This window comes from Melanaphis sacchari, unplaced genomic scaffold (assembly GCF_002803265.2).
Source record: "Melanaphis sacchari strain LSU unplaced genomic scaffold, SCAv2.0 Contig134_pilon_pilon, whole genome shotgun sequence".
In the NCBI taxonomy this organism is placed as follows: Eukaryota; Metazoa; Arthropoda; class Insecta; order Hemiptera; family Aphididae; genus Melanaphis; species Melanaphis sacchari.
The window spans coordinates 734,979-757,586 of NW_020270560.1; the positions used below are offsets into that span (position 1 = coordinate 734,979).

The window sequence follows — 22,608 nt, forward strand, 5'->3', positions numbered from 1 at the left end:
TATTGTACAAAGTCTATAGCTGATTTATAAAAAAATAAAACAGAAAATGGACAGGATCACGAACGTTGGAAAAAAATCATCCTATATGCTTATAATTTATTATTTTGTGCAATATTTATAAAGTTATGCACATATAAACCGTTGTGATTCTATGTGCTCGATGACCCGTTACCTTTACCTGATAGTCTATAGTTTTTGCCAACGGTTTGTTCTTCACGCTTCATGCAGTTTATGCGATCAATTTTTTATTTTTATCATACAATTTTTTCTGAATTAGAGGTTACCGTAGTAGACGAACTCTTAAATAATTCTATATTAAAATTACACTTTCATTTATACTATGATAATAAATCGATCTTTGTATATTATTTGGATCTCTCCATCTTACATTGTAATATGTGATCGATAGATTAGGTTAGGTTAAGAAATATAAAATGGGAATTGAGGGTATCTATGGCACATATGCAATAATAAAAAAAAAAAATAATAGAATGTTCTATTAGTTATTATAGCAATCAGGTAAAATCTAATCTAAAACGTGTTTACGTATTTTATAATTAGAAAAATAAATGTATTGTTTCTGGACTACCATTAGAATAAAAAGTTACATTTTGTACAATTAACCACTACACTATTAAACATAAAATTATCCGATATAAGCTAAATTACTATTTATGTTATCACTTTTAACGAGTCTTAAAGATTTTATTGTTCAATTGTAATAACGAAGCTCAAATGCAGCTGCTAAAATTGTATTCAAAGTAATGATTATTGCGCAATTGCGCAAGATTAAACTAAACGTTATCTTTTTCAACAATTAAAAATTGATAACGATATTGTGTATTGTACATTATATACAGCATAAAGTATAGAACTTAAAAATATATAAAGAACTTAAAAATGTAAACACAACTGATGTCAATTGGTGCTGTGTATAACAACGTTGAATATTTAATTGCATTAAGTTTCTTAAAATAATATGTTTAAATACTAGTATAATATAATATAGAGTTTTTTACGATGCTAACTTTTACACAACAATTTATCGATTTGTGGAGCTTGTATTTTGTTTTTTTGTTTATAGATTCTGAAAGAATTGATCTTAAATAAAACTTGTTAGTATTTCTTTTCTAATAAGTTATTTAAAATGTAATTAATTTGTCTATTAATGTTTCTTACGCTACAATATAATATTTTAATATATTATTACTATTACAATATTGTTTTTAATACTGTCTTATTATGTAGTTATTCAACATATTTTTTTATATTAAATTAATAAACTGTGATATTTAAATATCAATAAAACGGCAAACGAACTATGACTCATCAACGTAGTACTATACTTAAATGACAACTGTTTTTAGTTATTATTTTAGTATTTATTTTTATAAATCTCTAAAGAAATATTTTGCCAAATTCATAAAAACTTTCTAATTTTTTTAAAGAAAAAAATGTATAATATAGTATTTAATTATTATAGCTAAGGTTTGAAAATGTAATAAAAAGTTTCTCATAAGTAGTTTATTATGTAACTAAAAAATCTAAAAATTTAAAAAAAATTTTTTTAGTTATTTTAAGTTGGAAAAAATTAGATATTTAAACAATAATAACAATATTAGTTATTTTGGTGTAGTTTAAAAATATTATTCATGAGAATTTGAAACTTTGAACTTAATTATTATATTTTATACATACAATGACGTCTTAAAAATGCAATGTTTTCGGCAAAAATTAATTCAATCTATCTAGTGTTGGGAATTAATTAAATATTTAAAATAGTATAGTACCTCTAAAAATTAATAAATTTACATTTTTTTCTTCAAAAAAATATATACTCAATAAGGCATAATTAAATATCGGGTAATCATTGTGTATGGCACAACTATTTTAAAAATTGATTATCAATGAATTAGTATAGGCCATTCGATTTTGTAAAAATAATATATATATATATAGTATAAATATTAATTATTATATACATTACTTAACTATCTAAAATTGTAAATTGAGTATTTTAGCAGTGGCGTAGCCAGGGGGATTTGGGTTGTAACCCCTCCACCCACCATTGATTTTTATTTATTAGTTTAATATTTTTAATTATTCAATAAATTAGCGATTAAAATAAGAAAATTATGATGTAATGCAGTTTAAATAATTTTACATTATAAACAAAATAATTCGAATTAAAATGCACAATTTTGAAAGACTTTTTATTTGCTTTCTTTATTCTGACCTGATAAAATTTTTAGTTCTATCCCTGTTATATACCTAACCCTTAACCTCCCACCCCCCACCAAAATATTCTGACGTCATTATTATTTAGTATTTATTTGTTTTATAGCTCGTCCTTGATAGCTAGTTTATTACAAATGACTATAGCCTATATGCGTATAGGAATTTTACAAAATTAATTTTAATTTTATCTTTTTTTATAAAATATATTAAAATATAAATTAATATTTTTTTTTTTTTTTTGATCATTTGATTTAAAATGTATGAGTTATACATATTTATGCATTGGTGTCGTCAATAGCATGTCGTCAACTTTTATATTATTAAAAAATTGTACCAAAAATATAGAAATAAATGTAAAAAAAGATGTAATTCTCTATATGTTTATCTAGATAAATGTATTATATTCATATTTATCTTCATAAATTTTATTTATTTTACTTTGTTTTGATCTAGATAATTCAAATTATTTTTCTTACGCAATGATTTCTTATTGAATTTTAAAATAAACACATGTGTTATAATAATTTTATCAATAAATATTTACAGTCGACACCTACTTCACTGTAGAGCGATTACTCATTTAACTCCTTTTTTCTTTAATTTGAAATAGGAATAAATGAACGAAATATTGTTATAATAATATGGGGATACGACTTAAATAAATCCACGGTAATGCTGTATCCAAATTGTCTACCCATAACGCCGTTTTTAAATAATTAAATAATTAAATTATTGCATTTAACAATAAAAATTCTGGATATTTTGTTTGATATTAATATTATATTCTATAGACTATAATATAACATAGAAAATGTATTATTGAAATATTTTTATATAGAAGAGAACAATATGTTCTATTTCATTAATATTAGGTTACTAACCAATGATGTGTTAGTTGCGACGTTCACATCGCCTGTTTAATTTAATTAAAAATGCTGCACATGGGTTTAAACGACGTTCTAACGCAATAATTATGTAAAAAGGTGTTCACAGATATTGGCTACATTCTTAGGAATAATTTAACTAAACTGTAGCTGTTCAATTAAATTAACAAACATAAACAAACATACTGATTTATACTATTATTTAATCTTAATATCAAAATAATGTCAAAAATGTAATAAAACTCACCAAAATCTAGATTTATTTCATGAATAAATAATTTATTAATTTAATTTCCATCGATTAGGATTAGAAAGTCTGAGAGAACGCGTTAAATTATTTATTTATTGTATTTGAAAGTGATGGGTGTAAAACTGTACACTTCGTATACTTTTTTTCCGTCTTTAACTTGTAATCAGTCCTTTCTTTGTCATCCATCTTATAGAATCCATTGGGGTGCTCTGCAATCCAACGTAATTCCGTCATGGGCCCATCATTTTTAAAATTCCCCTTTCGATCTTTTAGAATGCCAAGAACCTGTGGGTAAACAAACTATTTAATATAATAAATAACATAATATCATCATTTTTGAACAGCCGTATTATATATTACTTTGTTGAAATACGATATATTATTATTGTATGCAATTAAATAAGGCAATTATATTTTATTTTACACATGCAACATGTACGACTTTTATATAAAAGGTTTCTTAAAAACTCGATAAGTATTGTAGGTATTAGAAAAATTTCACCACTATGTAAAAATATTCAAAAACTTAAATTTTAGCCAGGTATAATAATTATATTCATTGATAAATATCAAAAATTTAATGTCCATTTGTATGTCCTTGGTATAAATCTAAAAATCGACCATAGTATAGAATTTCTTTTGGTTTTCGTGAATCTTTGTTAAAAAAAAACAATATCAATTCTTAGGAATAAAAAATTATTAAAATCTATTATTGTGTCTTAACCACTTTTAAACCACAAGGTATTTTGTAAAGAACCAAAAAAAATATATGTTTCAAAAAATATAAATTTCGATAACAACTGTGTGAACAACTTATCGCAGAGAATCTAAACGGAAATAGATATTAGTCCCATGAGTATGGTAATGGCAGTAGTGTGTTAATGAATATTCGGTGTTCGGATTGCAACATTATCATGATTTAAATAAAAACAACTTAATAAATTACAACTTTTCTATACGATTTGAAAATAAATCATTACTGTATCTACAAAATTAAACGAAATGTTCGTCTTTTAAGAGACGGAATGGTGTTTAGTTCTAGTTCATAGCGGGCATAAGTGCTTCAAATATACATAATAATAATAATAATTGTAATTAAGAAAGGCTAGTTGATTTTATCTTCTAAACAATGCTTTTTTATATTAATTTGGTCATGTGATTATTTTATCTGAATACAAGTCGGTTAGGTGCACCGGTATATTTATTACGTCAATGAGCTTAGTGATTTTTTCGTTAAGCATTTTACGATATTATATTGAAAAACCATGATAATATAATGTATTGTATTGTATACTATGAATGGGTTTTATATCATCATTATACAGTATGGTTAATCCTGTAAAACGTTTTAGGTGTAATTTCACCCAAATTGAAAAGTCTTGATAAATTTTGAATTAAATCTCGTATTTGCATTGAATCGTAATGTCAACGTACATTTAGCAACAAATTATATTGCTATGCATTATGGTGAAATGTTATTGGCGTAGTTCGTATAATACTCAAATTTACATCTTATATTCTTAGATGATTAATGACGGAAGACTATAATTATATAGGTATAATTTATTAGATATAATGAGGACATAATAGTATTAAACGCAAGTTATACAATGAAATAGCGTACTCAATTAAATACTTTTTATCATTATCTTTCAATAGTTTTCACATACTTTCAATTTACGATTTTTTTTCTTTGTTTATCTTTATATAATTGTATACCTATTGTTTTTCATTTTACAGTACACTATCTGTAATACAATGATTTGATGTAATTTTTTGGTTTTGGCATATTTTTATAAATACATAATACGTATACCAATAAGTATATATTTATTGTTTTTTTTTATTATTTAAAAAAAAAAAACGATTAGCGGAAATTATTTTCTTGATATTCCAACGTAGAATTTTACATATTTGCAATTTAGTCTCGAAGTTTTATTTATATTACTCATGCCATATTTTAATTTTAAAATAGTACTTATTTCTGTGTGTGTGGTTAAACAGACGCCTTTTATGTAGGATATTATTATTATATTAAAACATATACATTATTAAATTACTATTGGTTTGAGTATAATAAGCGTGTAGTTGCTTAATGCCAGCTGTTTTATTATTCAGGCAACAATATTCAAAAAAAATTATTTACATTGTTGCATTAGAACACGTAGTTCATTTTAAGCTCACTAAAGCGATGTTATATAATTATGTTTCTACTTTTAGTAATTGCAAAAATAGTGTTACAGAACTAAACGTAATCTACAAAAATGTTGGTTCGATTCAATTTTTGTTCTATAGTATAATATATAATATTTATTGTATATTGTACAATTGTGAAGATTGATAAGAAAATCTGCACGATGATTATAACTACATTGAAATATTATTCTGTTTACGTATTATTTTTTTAGTAGATATAGTTAAAAATTTGGTTCAGTAAATATTAATGTCAATTTGCTAACGTATTTTAAATGATCTTAATTTTATTAAGATATGTAAAACAAAAAACTTTGAAAAGGGTTCCCAGTTATTAAGTCGTAACACACCAAACATAATACGTAAAAATGTTATTATTTTATAAGGTTTAAAATGCGTCGGTTTAAATATTATAGGTATGTGGTTTTTATTTCGTTGTTCATCTTCGTTAATTTCTGTTATAAATTAATCTTCTCTAACCAAGTTAACTATGTAACTACTATTTTTTTTTTATTTATCTTACCATCATGCATAATATTTATTGTACCTTAATGTAATGAGTCTCACTAGAATACAATGATTTTGTTTTTCGTTTCTATCCATTTTTTGATCGAAAGTCAGTTTTACAAATTTTATATTGAATTGGCCTGTATATACTTGCATACAAATTATGTTCTCTCCGACATTTATTCGATTTAATTTAGTATGATTATTATTTTTTTTATATAAATTGAACTATAAAATAAAAATATTTATTATTATAATACGTCTGTTAAAAATAATTCAAGTCATTATGGAAATCTATAAAGTATGAGTTAAAGAATACGTTACTTTTTATTTCAATAGTATGACTATACGCAGTATAAATAAATGAAAATATTATGAGGAGAATTTATTCGTGAAAATCATACGTATATTACTAAACGACATAACACTTGTGAGCTCGCGAATTCTTATTTGTCTTATATGATCGAACAATAAATTATAATAAAACGATCAAAATAATAATACTACGAGGATAATTCTTTTTAAATACATAAATTAGAAATTTAATGATTATAATAAAATTATATTCGTGCGCGCAGCACGTTTTCAAATAGAATTGAGCATGTGAATAAGTGGTGCGTTATATACGCTTAGGTAAATAATATATACCCAAAGGTACGGAAATGAGTATAATAACACACACTCTATTGTCATATAAGCGTTTTAATAATTTAATTTGTTTTCAGGGGAAGGGAAAATGTGTACCAATGATGAATGCATTACGTTTTGCTTAAGTCTATGTAATTAAATTAATTAAAAAAACCTCACCTTTTCTTTGTAAAAAAAAAAAAAAAAAAAATAACAAATAAATAAATATGTATAAAAATTATACATTATATTTCTATAAATTTAATAATGCATTGTTGATGATATTATTTATTATAGGTACGCGTAATATTTTACATTAGTTAGTTCCCGATACTATTCGATGGTTATATGTATATTAGTATATGGTACATATTATAGTGTTGCTTAAATTATATTTTAAAATTGTTTTCATTGTAAGATAATGACTTATAATTGTATTGATTTGATTTTTCATTAATCAATAAAAATATAGTGACACGTTTAAAATAATACACTTAAATGTTGTAAACGTGAACTTTCTTTTGTTACTATCGAGTGAGTGTTTTAACACAGATTAATTGAATAAAACTATATTAATAGTATAATCACTTAATGGACTACGGTTCCTTAAACTCAATAACAGAGTACTTACTCATTTTATTTGAATTAAATTAATTAATAATTATTTTAACCCTTTTATACCATAAAGAAAATAAAATAATTCAATTTATAACAAATATTATAAGTTTGTAATTAGATTTAGAGGCACCAAAATAATGACTAGAATCTAAACGATTTTATAATATTTAGTTATGACTAATCACACACTTAATTTAATGGTTTTCGTTTGTACCGATATTAATTATTAAGAGAAATTTATATAATAATAATTATAGTATTATGAATTTAAAATTTAAAAATGTTTATTTGTCTTTGATGATAATCAAAACTTATTTCAGATATTTATTTATATACGCATAAAATAGGTAGTTAAAGTAACAATAAGTTAGTATTTTATAAAAACCCTGTAAATTTAATATTCATTTCACAACTAAGATAAAAATAAAATAATACGAAAAAACATTTTTATAGTTAGCTATGTACAATCTACATAAATATATTTTCAGGTTAAATTTACGTTTTATTTTTATTGATACTCTAAATTTGTATTTTATCATTCAAATTGAATTAAAAATTGTAATAGTTATTTTTAAAGTATGTCAGGTTAAAATCACGACTTTATTATAATGTTTTTGAAAAGTTTATTGACTATTGCATTGTACCTAACTTTAAAAATTTTAATTTTAAACAATGCCAAATTCTTATGCAGAAATTAATTGTTAATGTCCATCGTTGACGCGCCAAGTTACTTGCTAATATACAAAAAATTCAAGTTTCTTTAAAAACAAAATGGAGGGCTATGAATACGGGGGATTTGAAATGTTTGATAATGTGAAATCAATAGTTGAAATTATTTCAAGTCTTTGTCGAACTTAGTGAATGAAACACGATAATACTTTAAATATATACGAGTACGTTTAATTAATTATTTTTATAATCGGCAAGTAATGTGCGATAGTGTTTTCTGTCCCGCGTGTCCAGGTCCGCGACGATTACGGATTAAAGGAAGATTACGTCTGCCTGTGCGGCATACACACTCACACCCTCTACTTTTTCGTATGGTTCGAGCAAGACGCCCAACACCGTACCATGATGATCGGCCAGCTCATTATTATAATCATATTCACATCTTTTCCACTCTCCGATGTTTTAGTCCTCCATCGACTTTATTGCGTCATCGGGGAACAAGTGATATAACTTTAACGTTCATTAATATTTCATGCGCGGCCCTATCGTTATTACTTATTAGGGAGTAAGCAGCAAAACTTGTCATTGTGCCCTCCAGTGGAATGTGGATCCATGTCGAAATGTGTGGTAATATAGTGTGTATTATGAAATATATCATATTTCCTAATGATTCTCACCTTAGATCCTCACTTTTATTGTTGTATTTAGATATACATAAATCAATATATATATAATTATTATTTTCCAATGTATGCGTTAACCATGAGAGGCAACGTCGAATACAAATATCTTTATGTGTTTATGATTTTTAATTCCTCTGACGTGAGATGTTTTTTTTTTCCTCATCGATATTATCATCCTCTCCTGTATTTTTATTTGATATTCTTTTTTGGATGAGTTTTATGCCCATTTGAGCTTTCTTGGACATACCATATCTGTTTACATTCGATTTACTTATTTTTATATAAGTACTTAGTTTCTCGCGGAATGAGTTTTTTTTTTAATTATTATTACCTATTAAAAAGAAAAATCCCGTAAGCTTCGGATTTTCTACCTTGACTATGGGTTAGCAACTTTAATTAAAATCCTACTATCAAATAACACTCCGCGTCAAACCTAAGGCCTGTATGCCTGTGATATGTCAAAGGCTCTACTTGAAGCAAAACGGGAAAAAATTGATTTGCTTTTATTACGTAGTTACAATAGGTCGATAATCAAAATTCGAGCAATAAGAGTAAAACTTATATAACGTGTTAGCGCGTAGTCATTCTCTACCTACCTGTGGTTGAATCTCGATGGGAATGTCCTGTTTACCGTTTCGTCCCAACACACTGACGATGTCTGCGATATCATCCTCGGTCGCGCCGGCTTTCTCGAGTTTGTTTACCACAGTCTTAAGTACGGGCATGGTGTTTAGGTCTACTGGCGTTTCGGCCGCTTCATTCATTTCTTCATTGTATAACATTACATTGGTCAGTGCGTATGCGATGACTGCTCGAACTGCTTCCTGGTACGTCCTTGATGTGCCCAGATGCTCGAGTGGTCGGCTGTACAGGAAGATTACATCGTGCGGTGTATCCATTGACTTGCCCAGCAGTCGGCTGGTGGATCCCATCACATTTGACATAGCTCCGCCGGTCGCGTCCACGATATGCTTCAATGGCCGTATTGGCTTGACGACATTTCCCACTGAACCGGCCAGTTTATGCGTTGCGTACTGTCCGCCATCTGCCAGCTTCGATGGTATCCTGTTCACGACAGACAATAGTTTTTTTTTCTTCGGAGTAATCATTGTACCGAAATTCCAATATTTTATAAAAATATTTTTTTACACAATTATAAGTCGTTTAAAAACAATATTTTTTAAAACATTTTTTGCTGTTTTTTAATAACAAATAGTTTCTTATTTCAAAACAGAATATTTTTTGGACTGGTAATTGGTGAGTTAAAGTGTTTTAAGTCTAGATAAGTAGAAAAGAGTATATAGATATCCCACAAAATTATTGTTGATTTCTCGACACGTCTAACCTTAAACGTTAATGAATTAATAAACCAGAAATAAACGATTTTGATAAATCAAAGTACTCTGAATAACATTTTTTTTGTAATTTAAATTTAAACATATATGCTATCATTTAAATAATAATAAAAAAATAAAAGATAACAAATATTCGTTTTTAAAAATGTTGTTTTGTGACGATATAAAATTATATGAAATAAATATTTTGTAAAACTTAGTGTTTTTTTGAATTTCTTTATATTGATATAGGACGATATTAATATACAAAGGTACCTTCTTTTTGTAAATAAGTGGTTGTAGTAAATTAGTGCAAATTAACGAAAACAAGTTTTTGTGACGAGCGCAAGTTGTTGATAGCTCGTCTCAGAAATCATTAGACTGATTTTAATAAAAGTTATATCATTACATTTCTTGAGACTTAGGGAATACTTATTGATTTTTAGATACAATTAATTTCTATCGGTTGTAAATTATATTATTGTTTACTGAATATTACTAATTATTAAAAATAAGTTATATTTTTTTGAAAATTGTTTATACAGTATACTCTTTTACATAAATATCATTTAGATGGTTAGTGTTTACACATATAAGAAATTTAATGTGACTAAGATTGACACAATTTTTTTTATATTTTTATTTATTGTTTATTATTTATAGTTTTAATATAATATAATATAAAACTATAAACTTATAAAACTTTTACAATGTATTCGTGTACATAAAAAAAAAAAAAAAACTATTAAATTAAATTTTAATATTACGATATTGGTATTCGATATTTATAATATCGTTTGTTATTTGATATCATGAATCCAAGCCCGGATCAAGAGTTTCAGGGGCCTAGGGGCCAATACATGGTTGTGGGCCCCCGTCAATAAAAACAATTCTTTAAAATTATAAAACTATACAATAAAATAAATTTAAACATTTTTATTTAATTATGATAACGATTAATGGGGATAAAAATATTAAAAAAATATTACATTTTTATTAAAATATATATTTACACATAAAATTAAGTTTTGTTTATGTAAACAGGTTTAGTTGGTAGGTATCTGAATTATGAGTATCCATGACCGAGACAGTTACATAAACAAATTTTCCCAATTCTATTTTTAAATACAGTAATATCAAAATATATGTCTATTCCCAACAAACACAAACCTGGCTATGACGCTATGTTTCCCCACTTACCATACTATTGGTGGTAAACACGGTCGACGGGTACCATCGACTGTTAGCTCAAACAAGAAAAAATAAATATTTTTGTAGGTACTAATGTAGGTACTATAAAAAGTACAAATTATCACTTAATGTAATTTTAAACCGAGAAAACTATGGGCCCTTAACACACGTGGGCCCCGGGGACTTGGCCCCTCCTGCCCCCCCTTAATCCGGACTTGCATGAATCATAATAGTATATATATTTGTATTACATATAATATAATACGATGTGATATCAATACTATATAAAATACTATACTGTATTATTAATATGTTATAACTTATAAAATTTTAGCTATGACTCTAAAAGTTAGTAAAAAAATAAGAATTTCGTTGGTATACATTTAAAGAAGTAATACTGATGATAATAAATTAACTGTACCTGGCTATGCTTCTGCTGACTGTAAGGCACTTTTTATACATGCCTTTTAAATTAAATCCTTTGACTTCTACAAGAAAAATTGTCATGCAAATTAACTGTAACGAGATAAATATTGATTAAAATTAAATAAATCTAAAGCTATAGCTTTTATGATTATAGTTAAGTTCCACATATGTACATTTAATTTTTTAAGAAAAAAGCGAAATAATATGTGAAGACATAAAATTTACGGTAAAAATTTACGATTCGGTTTTCATAATTATTATTACTTCGCTGCACTCAGAAACAAAAATTATTATAATTGATTAAAGAGCTTTAAAGGATTTAGTATATCTTAGTTGTGACGTTTTTTAAGATTTAACAATTTTAAAAACTAAACAAATTTGTTATTGATGTGATTACGGGAATTTAAGTTTGTAGAAAAGTATAAGAAATTGACTAAATTGTTGACAATAGTATACATAATATTGTATTGTATTAGGTTGTAACTTCAATAAAAACTTACTATCGACATCATTTTATCAGAAATTCAAACTCGTTTTGGACGAATTACCAATCTTCTATAGATAAAATACAAGTAAATAATTTTTGGTCATCAGAGAATAAACATTGTGTTAATTAAAATTACAATGTTTAAGATAAAAATCATGAATAAAAAACTTGACAGGTGGATCATTTTGAAGTATATGTCTTGAAATTATGAATATTGGTGAATGTTTTATTTAATTAGATAAAAATGAAATCGTAATAATAGTATTTTGACGATACTTAGTTGACTAACGATATTAATTAGAATATTATGGTTAATATGATCATCATCATTGATTTTTATGGTAAAAAATTGTATAAATCATTTATAACTCTAGTAAAAAGGACAGCTATTCTTAGGGCTAAATGTAATTAAAAAGTGTCTTTGGAAAAATATTGCTATTATTAAAAATTTGCATTCAGATAAAACCGATTAAGTAATGAGATTGTATTATAATAGTATGCTTTGTAAAAAAGTTCAATTATTGATTAAGTTATTTATTTATAAAAATTAGAATTATGAGCATCTATTGAGACTTAAGGATCATAATACACTTTTACTTCTTACTTGGTAATTTTATGAGAAAATTAAAAATAACACATGATCTAATACAATATTATTATCTTTAAATTGGTAACAGTTTAAGAATTAAAATCCTTTTCTAGTAGTGCAAAAAAAAAATAAAAATAAATATAAAAATAAAATAAAATTAGTACATTTAGATTGTTTACTTTATCATTGATTCACGTTAAAAACCTAAGAAATATTATTATTATAAAAAAAGGATTTTAAATTGATTTTAGATAGTTTTTGGAAGTTTTACTTATACCATATTATGATATGAAGCACTAAATTTTACAATTTAATTTATTAAAATAAGACATATAATTTTATTTAAGTTATATAATTTATTTTTCATGTTCTCTACAGTTATACATATAATTGTATGTAAAATGAAAAAAATAAATTAATTCAAACATAAGATATTTTTGAACATGTACATGTAAGCACTTTTTCCTCTACGGTTTAAATATTATTGAAAATTACATTATTTTTAAGTTTTATCGAAATTCAGTTAGGTAATCAAAAGTAGTATAGATAAATAAATGTATAAATCGAAATTTTGTACAATTTCTGACATAAAAATATAAGTTGTGATATGAATCAGAAATCAGTTTTATACCGTCTCTTCTGTAGACACGTGATTTTTATCTATTCTAAAAATGCCTAATGCACTAATAATGTTGAATAATTATTTTATTGAGAGAGATTTTCCAAAACACTGTAATATTTTTACCATATATTATTATGATTAATTGAAATCTACAAATAGTAAAAACGAAGATAAAATGAGTTAAAATAATCGAATATCTCTGAACGTCAGAAAAATATTTTATCGACTTCCACTCGACTTACAATAATTATTGCAGTAGATTTTAAACTTTTTCATTAAAGTTCGTTTCGTGTTTATAGCAGCTGTATGACATTGTTAATTTTTATATTGAAATAAAAATAACAAACGAAATTATGAATTTACTTTGTTAAACGTTATCCACGCAGAGTTTCTGAATAGCGTGTAAAGTTTTTAACCAATGACGGTTTTTTTGTTTTAAAACATTACTAAATTAAATTTACTTACTGAAAACAAATAGTTTAAATTATAATAAAATACTAGCATACATAGATCGCTGATATTCAATTATGACAATATCGGTAAAAATTAGTGTACCTAACCTATATATCGCGATAATATTAATTTCGTCTTGACTGTGTAATCATTAAGCCATAGGGATGAATAATATAAAAGTAAATAAGTTTAAAATTAATTATATGCACCAATTCAAGAGTGAATATTTAGTTTCAAAAAGATTTTGTTATTTTTTTCTGCTAGAAAAATATATTAGCTACCTACTAACTAATAAATTTATATTAGATGTTCTTCGTATGGCCATCTCACGTTATTGTGCTTTTACCTCAATTATAGTTATTTTATCGTGTAATAGTGTAGACTTTACGGTACCTACAGAGATGTCACAGTATACAAAAATGTATACGGTATTGAATGCTCCGGATATTATTGTGCTACTTGCGTACATAATGTATAAAAGTGGTTTGCTTAAATGTAATATATGGGACTTTAAGTATTCATCTTTACTATTTCCTACTATGAGTAACAATAAACATTTTTTTTTTTTTTTAAATATCAATTGAAAACAAACAAAGATACGTATTGATGGAATTTCTGTTTGATGGTTAGTTTTATTATTAAAATATGTGGAAATTATGGCGTAATAATTAACCTGTGCAAAAGCGATGTAAAACATTATAACAAAAGATTGAAATTTTTTGAAAGTTATTAGCACTTGCTAAAATAATGGAATTGTTACTTAATCATATTATACCTAAAGTAAACAGCGAAATAAAATTGATGTAATTAATATATGCCTTATTACAGTAAGTTATAACTATATAACATAATGTACAATAAAATGAATATTTTTTGAACGATGAGGTTTAATTCTAAATTTAATCATGAATTCAAAAGACTCATATTTTGGTTGTTTTCTAATTTTGAGTGAACTAAGAAGAAAAATATTGTGAAATTCTAAAAAAAAAAAATATATTTTTAAAGTATCGTATGTGGCCAAATTTCAATTTGTAAAAAAATAAATAATATAAAACTTTGAAAATAGTCCCGAAACATGTAAAAAAAAAAGTGGTGTTGCAAAGACGCACCAAATAGAATTCATAACAAGTGTTTCGTTGGTTACAAAATGAAACTACAAACCAAAGTCTAAACATACTCTCTTACCAAAATTTTTCACGCTAAACACGTAAAAAAACCTTGATCCATTTTTCAAAAACGAAATTACATTTTTATTGTGGGGATTTAGTAATCAAATAGCTGCTTCATAAATAATAAATACATTTATTCAATTTATGTATTGTATGTAAACAATTATTGAATATTTTCATATAAAAGGAATTGTTATATTTTGAGGATTTCGTTTAAAACAGAGATTTAGTAACATTTTATGCAGTTTTATTGAATGCATACAAGTAATTTATTAATTCGCAGTGACGATTTACTGCAAAAGATCAAATCAATTTTAAAACACTTTTCGCTCTGTTCAATGCCACAAACTAAGCGTTTTTAATAAATTTTTCAATAATAATATAATGGATTATAAATTATGATATGTATGTTTCTGATACCACTTTAAGGATTAAAGAGTAGTAAAAATCTAGTTAATGAAATGAGGAAGTCAAAAGTAAACATTTCTCATTACTTTTTAAAAATTATATTTGCAAAACCAATTTTAAGCTTTCTTTAAAAAAAAAAAAAAAAAAAAAAAAAAAACACTTTTTAAAGGACATATTTGTCGTTATTTATAGTAAACTATTTGATATTACAATATTATAATACAATATTGTATTATGCATTGACTGATTATTTTATTATAATATTACAATTTTATTTAGTCATACAATTTAAACAAATTCAACCATAAATATTAGTTTTAATATAATAAACAATATAATATTTTGTTAGAGAGATCACAAAAAATATCTGGACATGATCACCATTGACTTATAAAACAGTTCGTATGCAAATTACTTATATATTTTTGAAGTTAATACTAAAATAACGAAATTAATTGTCAATGAATTATTGAGATTTTCTTTCACCATAAACTGTTATCAAGTAATAAATTCCAGCACACTCTAACAATTAATATTTCTAAAATATTTTTAAGGTATAAATACTGATTTTCAGTTCTTTTTAATTGACTTTGAGAGTCATAAAACGGCTCTTGAAATACTCAAAAATCAGATAAAATTAGTGGTTTATATTGAATTATTGTATTCAAATTGTTTTCTTTCTTGATAAAAATAAAGAAATATTTTATACATTATCAGGAGTCAAGAAATTTACAGTTTGTAAATATTAGAGGTGGAAATTCGTTCTAATAAGACCTAAAAATTAAGTCATGATCAAAATAAAAAATAAAATTTTATTAATATTTCAAAATGGCAGTATAAAATATTATTTTATTAAAAACTGTTCTATATTATAGTGCAGGGGTGGCCAAACAGTCGATCGCAAACAATTTTAAAGTCGATCGTGCTAGAATTTATTTTTAGGCTGCGCACACGAAAATTAATTATGGTGGTATAGTAACTTAATAATAATAAAAACTTTTATCGAAGTCGATTCTCAAAGGTGAAGTATATTTTTAGTAGATCGCGGCCGAAAAAAGTTTGACCGTCCCCGTTATAGTGTATATGCGATACACGTGAATTCTAAGCTAAAAACTATTAAATGTTGAAGGTAGATTTGTTTCCAGACAATTTCAACGTTTTGACTAGCTCTTTTACGATTAATGATAAATATTTTAACACACCTACTGATTTTTATTTTGAAATATAGTTAATTCTTTCGGATGTGGCTATTGAATCGACCTATTATTACTCTTCTTATTTGTTTTTTCTTCCGTATTCATCATATTATTATTTGAGATATTTACGAAATAAGAGTAATCTATACATAAATAATATAATATTTATACCTATGATATAAAAATAGTTAATATTACTGAAAAATAAATAATATTTTTTTTATAAAAAATGGGTGAAAAATACAATGTATTATACAAATTATATTTTTATTGAAACTCAATATTTTCTTTTGGGGAGACACAACCAGAACGTTCAATATAAAGGGTCCTACGATCGTCTCAGTATGACCTTAAATATTAAACGATGGAAAATTCTACCTTTATCTCCCATTCATCACCCCCTCCAAACTACCATTTTTATAATATTATACAATAGTTTCTAATATTGTATTCATTTTTGAATTTTGACATATTGATATTCGAAAGTCCCTATATATAGCAGTTATATTTAACTATACATATTTATGTTTAGTTTTTCTAAGAAAAACAATCATTGAATCACGATTCTGTTTTTAATGTCAAAAACACAACGTTGCATAGATGGCTGTTATCTTTTTGATTGTCCCATAACGCATTGTTTAACTTCGATATTGAAGAAATACGGAACGTGTATTTGCCTATAGATTACAAACGATTCTCCGGCGCATTGTTTCATTTCTTATATTTTTTAGAGTAATTGGAGAAAGATTTCTTTACTGATTATTTTATGTAACCTTTCAAAACTGAATGTTATGCACGACTCATTTCATTTTTAGGCCAATGAAAAGGAAAACAGGATATAAGTGTGTACACTTCGCTCCACTGAGAGGAAAAAAATACACTGATTATGGTAATTTTTGGCTTTTCATAGTGTAGCGGTGGTAGATTATATATATATAACAGTCTCCTTCCTTATTGTACATAAATTCTCAAAATCAACAATTTTTCTTGTAGCCGTTTTAAATTTTATATTTTTTACAAAACGGTAAAACTTCCAAGCGACCGGTTGAATAATCCTAAGCACTCGCATAATATAATACACTTACCTATCGCAAGTCTAAGAGTAATGTGCGTAAGTCACATAGCCGTCACCATACGACCGCTAATGCATATAAAGTCGATTCTCCGCATCGTAAAAAATTTACACGGCCGGAATTAGGTACGTAATATCGATTGTGTATGGATAGCTGCTGTGATGATATTAAGATAAATACACTATGTGCCCGATATTATTATGAACATACGGCGTTGCATGGTGCGAATATGTGAATGCGTAAATAACGGATGTAGGGTGTATATAATAGTGTACCTATATGCATTTTTAATGGTCGGTTTTTCCGTAAGGCCGTTGTAGATGTAATTTAGGAAAAGATTTAAATTCAACTGCGCTGCGCCGCACAGAAACCTAGTCGTGATTAACCGTAAACCATTACACGCAGTTCTCCGGAAAGTTATACGCGTGAGTACTATTAACTCACCCGCGATAATAAATCACACCGTCGACGTAATCGTTTGACCCTGGATTCGACGCAACCACGCTGTATCACACTACATACCAATATTATTACGATATTCACTGGCTTTCTGGAAGCATCAAGTCTGCTGTGGCGCACACCGAGTGGATTTTGCGTTGTTTTTCTGTGCTTAAAATAGCGTCCGTCAACGTCATTATGACGTTACGATTCACCCACCACGTGTATTGTCTTTGTAAAATTCGATAATATAGAATAGTTGGTTGTCGAAAATGCGTTTGTGAATGAAAATATAATCGGTAAAACAATATGTATTACGGTTGCAAAACAACCAGCTGTTTTTAAATCTTGACCGATTTTGTGAAAACCGAGCTCCACTCATACTTGTTGTTCAAATAAAATGATTTATTATTGTTTTAATATTTAAATACACCCTTCCTAGTGGTTTATCCTGTTCCTGTATCTCTCTCTTTTTTTTTATACACCGGGGATAGCCATCTGAAAGTGACTCGAGAGCCATTTTTCAAAACTTAAAATGCTTGCAAGCCATATTAAAACACTATATTTTTTTTAAGTGTATCGTGCATTTATCGTTAAAAACTAATTAATAGTTTTAAAATATTTGTAAATAAATTTGCTTATAAAAAATCGAAAGTATTTATAGAAAATTTAAACTTGTTCAGCATTACAAATCGTTGATTTATTAAAAGTCAAGTTATTTGTACACATAGTATAATATAATTTAAGTAAAATAATAAACAAATAAGAAACTATCGTGATTTTAGAAAATAAATTGTTGATTATAAAATAAGTGATTCAAATAATCATATTATTTGTAACTATTAGAAAAATAAAAATAAACTATGAATATTAAAAATTGTTATAAATGTATGTTTAACTTAGAAAAAGTTATAGCGAATTCAGTATAATAGAACTATAACATCTGTGACCAATTAAAAAGTACACTAAAAAACCAATTGCTACTTATTAAAGTTTTATTTTTATAGTTTTTTATGTACCGTTAACCACGTTTTTATTTAAATGAAATCTTAAAAAAATGTGAATCACATTGTATAAGGTCGTTTAACGTTTTTGAATCTGCTGTTGGAAATTTGCAAACGCAATAGCATACATCGTAAAATACGTCAATAGCCGTCGATCGTCACCCGCAGAGATCGTATTTTTTACTCTATATTCCATACACTTTGTCGGCACGTAATATACGAGTCGTGCAGTTAAGTACACACCGAGTTGAAGATAAACGTTTTTTTTTTCCGAACCGCATGAAAATACGATTTATGTTGGCGTTCATAAATATATGAGTATTGCTTAAAAATCATTTTCTTTTTTAGACTTCGTTTAAATTCTTTTGTATGTATAATATTAAGTATGGGGGTCATAAGAATATTGATTTAATTAAATGTACCACTCGAGTATAAATAAGTGTATTATTTATCTTTATTTTATTTTTACAAATACAAGAATTCGACTGAACTTAAGTAAAATAAATAAATTTGTTTAACATTCACTCACATGCTTGGTTACTGATTGAAATTTTATCAATAATATTTTAAATGAAAGTTAATTTAACAATATAAAAACAGTTGAAACCTTATATTTTAGTCGTATTTAAATAGCAAAGTTGATAAATAACGGTAGAATATCTAATTATATTAAATTTATTTTTTAAATCCTTAATAATCTTTCATAGCTATTTAAAAGTCGCACAATAATTTAAAAATGTTATTTTATTATATGATTTTTTAATTTACAAAAACTAAAAAATCGTGAAAATTACTATAATATTTATAATCAAGTATTAATTTGAGACTATTTAATGATAATAACTTAAACTAATACTATATTTTGATAAAATATAATTTAAAGTTTACTTATTATGCATTTTTTACAATAAATTTATTTTTAACAACAAAACAATTCGACGTAATTGATATCATAAAGATATGCAAAATTTTTTGCAATAGATTTTATAAATAATGGTTTTGAAAGTCTATACTAATATATAAATTGTCTATGGATATTAATGCCGTTAAATAAATATGTCATATTACCAATTATTAATTTTTTTCAAATGTATTTCTTGATATCGTATTTTCTTATAGAAAAGAGAGAATTTAATTCAATATTAATTGCTCCTAATAATGAAGTTTATCGTTAGTATATAAAAAATTGTAATAATATATTTTATTTAAATTTTAGCTGTTGAAAAGAAATGATTCATTTTTTTTTTTATGCAAAATAAATACGATAATCATATTAAATTTGTGAACGTTTAAGTTATTCTTGTAGGAAGTAAACCGTTTCCTGTCGTTTAATTCACAAAGGTTTTTTACCTGGACGATGAAGAGTCGTCGACAAATGTTGAATTTAGCCATTTTCCGTTGATAAGCAAACTATTTGTTTAAAAGTCAGTTGAAAAGTGTGTGAAAAGTTTGAATGACTTGTGCAGTTGCAGCGTAAATATACTGTTTAAATGCCGTCAACAATTTCCAGGCCGCCTCTAAAAACGCAGCCATTATTTCCGAGCGTGCTCAACTGCTGTTGTTGTGTTGATCGCCAAATTTCGTAGTGATATTAAAAAAATAAAAATGTATATGTGTATGTTTTAACAAGAATAAATTTATTATTTACGAATACCATATGCAAGTGACAATCGTGACAATTACAATAATTGCCGTTAAATCTAGCAGCTTTTTTGTCTGTAGAGTTACAACACATATTTAACCCTCCGCGCATTAAGTGTAGCTATATTATATGTTGTACAGACACGCTTATTTACACACACATGGCTATAATGTTTTTAATACTACGAAGCTTCAATATTAAAGACCAAACAAAATGCCACGGGCATAAACCTTTATTAGTACACGAGAATATCTATTGCATTCAAAATATTATTTAACATAATAAAAATAATTCTATTTAAAAATATTGAGATTTTTAAAATTTATTATATTGATAATTTTCACTATTCTGGTCATTCAATAATAATAGGTACCTAAAAAAAAATAGAGATTACTATTTCCTTTTTTTCCATGGAACTTGTAAATCTTATAGTTTCGCTATCGAAGGTTGCCGTATATGTTTACATAATAATAAATAAATATATTATTATTATATTACTAGCTGGGGTAGAAAACCAATGGCACTCTTGCCAAAAGTGTCTTATTGACCAAATGTTATAAGTACGCGAAAATGTTTTTATTTTCTCGTTTAATCTCGCATTTAATGGGAAAAAAAATAACTCACATTTTCCATAGACAACAATGAAATTTCACTATGTTAGTATTTAAAATCAATACAGAGAAATAATATATTGTCGGATGAAGCTAATGCTGTCTGTGTTTTTTTTAAACATTTAAGACTGACAAAATATATAACTGATGCTAGACAATTTTTAAGAATTTTCTTTAAGCCACACATCTTTAAAACATATTATTTTACATTGGTAAATACTTATGAACATATATCACTGGCATGTGCAATTTTTTTTAAAAACTTTAATTACTAAATTTCAGTCCGTGACCCATAAAAGGTTCATTGTCTTTGATATATATATATATAAATGAAAAACAGACATAAGCACCTTAATTATATATGTGTGTGTTATATATAGATTATGTTATACTTTAAAATTTGTGTAATATGCTTGTATGTGCATATATCACTTATATTATTCTATTATTTACAATAACATAGTGTCTGCTATTAAATTTTTATATATTTATACATCAATACCCAAACGTAAGTAGTATTGCAGTATGTTAATGAACAGGTGTTTAGCAATTGTAGACAATTACATTTATGAAACAATATAAAAGTAATCATTGTGCAGTAACTACGTTCCCAAAATGTTAATATGTTATACTTTGCTTAGTAGATATTATAATACCAGAGCATATTAGCTGCAATATTCTATCAATTAAGCACATAATAATTTCTATATGTACAAAGATCGATATAATATTAACTTATATATTATAATATCGGTTGTATTAATATACGCAACAGGTATATCATAAATAAATATTTTCACACGAACTGGTTAATACTATATTAAAAACAATATAAGTCTACATTCATTATAAAAATAATAATTCATTTTTATAGATAATGTTATTTGATTGTGTGTAGAAATAAATCTTTTAATTGAACTGCAATATTATAAAAAGTCAGCTATTAACTGAAAAATTTTAAATGACAAATAAAAATAATTATTTAAAAGTAATACTATAATACTACATAGATTTTTCAAATTTCGAAAATATTTAATTTTTAAATAGTCTTATTTATATTAATCGAGTTTCATTACTTTTGTGATGATTCAAGATTATGATAAATATACGCATTCACTTTTGAAATATTACAAAGAAAATATGATGGTATATAAAATACGTACATATATGTACGTATTTTATATTTAGCTGTTATAGCAGCTTTTTTTTCCATTATGGCATGAAACCTATATTATTAGACACTTAAAAAAGTAAAGAAACTATTAATATTAGACACCTTTAAATTCCTTAAAAAAA

At 25.6% G+C, this 22,608-nt stretch overlaps 1 protein-coding gene and 1 pseudogene across 1 annotated transcript; one reads left to right on the top strand and one right to left on the bottom strand.

Moving 5' to 3' along the window:
* The window catches only part of LOC112591434, a 391,626-nt pseudogene that overhangs the window by 87,111 nt on the left and 281,907 nt on the right, over positions 1–22,608 (top strand).
* Positions 3,360–20,629, bottom strand: LOC112591435. The gene is made up of 4 exons (XM_025335253.1): positions 20,410–20,629; positions 11,616–11,710; positions 9,266–9,734; positions 3,360–3,657 (listed from the first exon to the last, which is right to left on the bottom strand). Exons 1-4 carry the CDS (start codon positions 20,449–20,451, stop codon positions 3,457–3,459), a joined length of 807 nt encoding a protein of 268 aa, XP_025191038.1. The 5' UTR covers positions 20,452–20,629; the 3' UTR covers positions 3,360–3,456.

Excerpts from the sequence above, each read along its gene's own strand:
- LOC112591435 (XM_025335253.1), bottom strand. The coding sequence starts at position 20,451 with ATGGCTAAATTCAACATTTGTCGACGACTCTTCATCGTCCAG. Across the intron at positions 11,711-20,409 it reads GACGACTCTTCATCGTCCAG|TTAATTTGCATGACAATTTT; the intron begins GTAAAAAACCTT and ends ATCTCGTTACAG. Across the intron at positions 9,735-11,615 it reads GTCAGCAGAAGCATAGCCAG|GATACCATCGAAGCTGGCAG; the intron begins GTACAGTTAATT and ends TGTCGTGAACAG.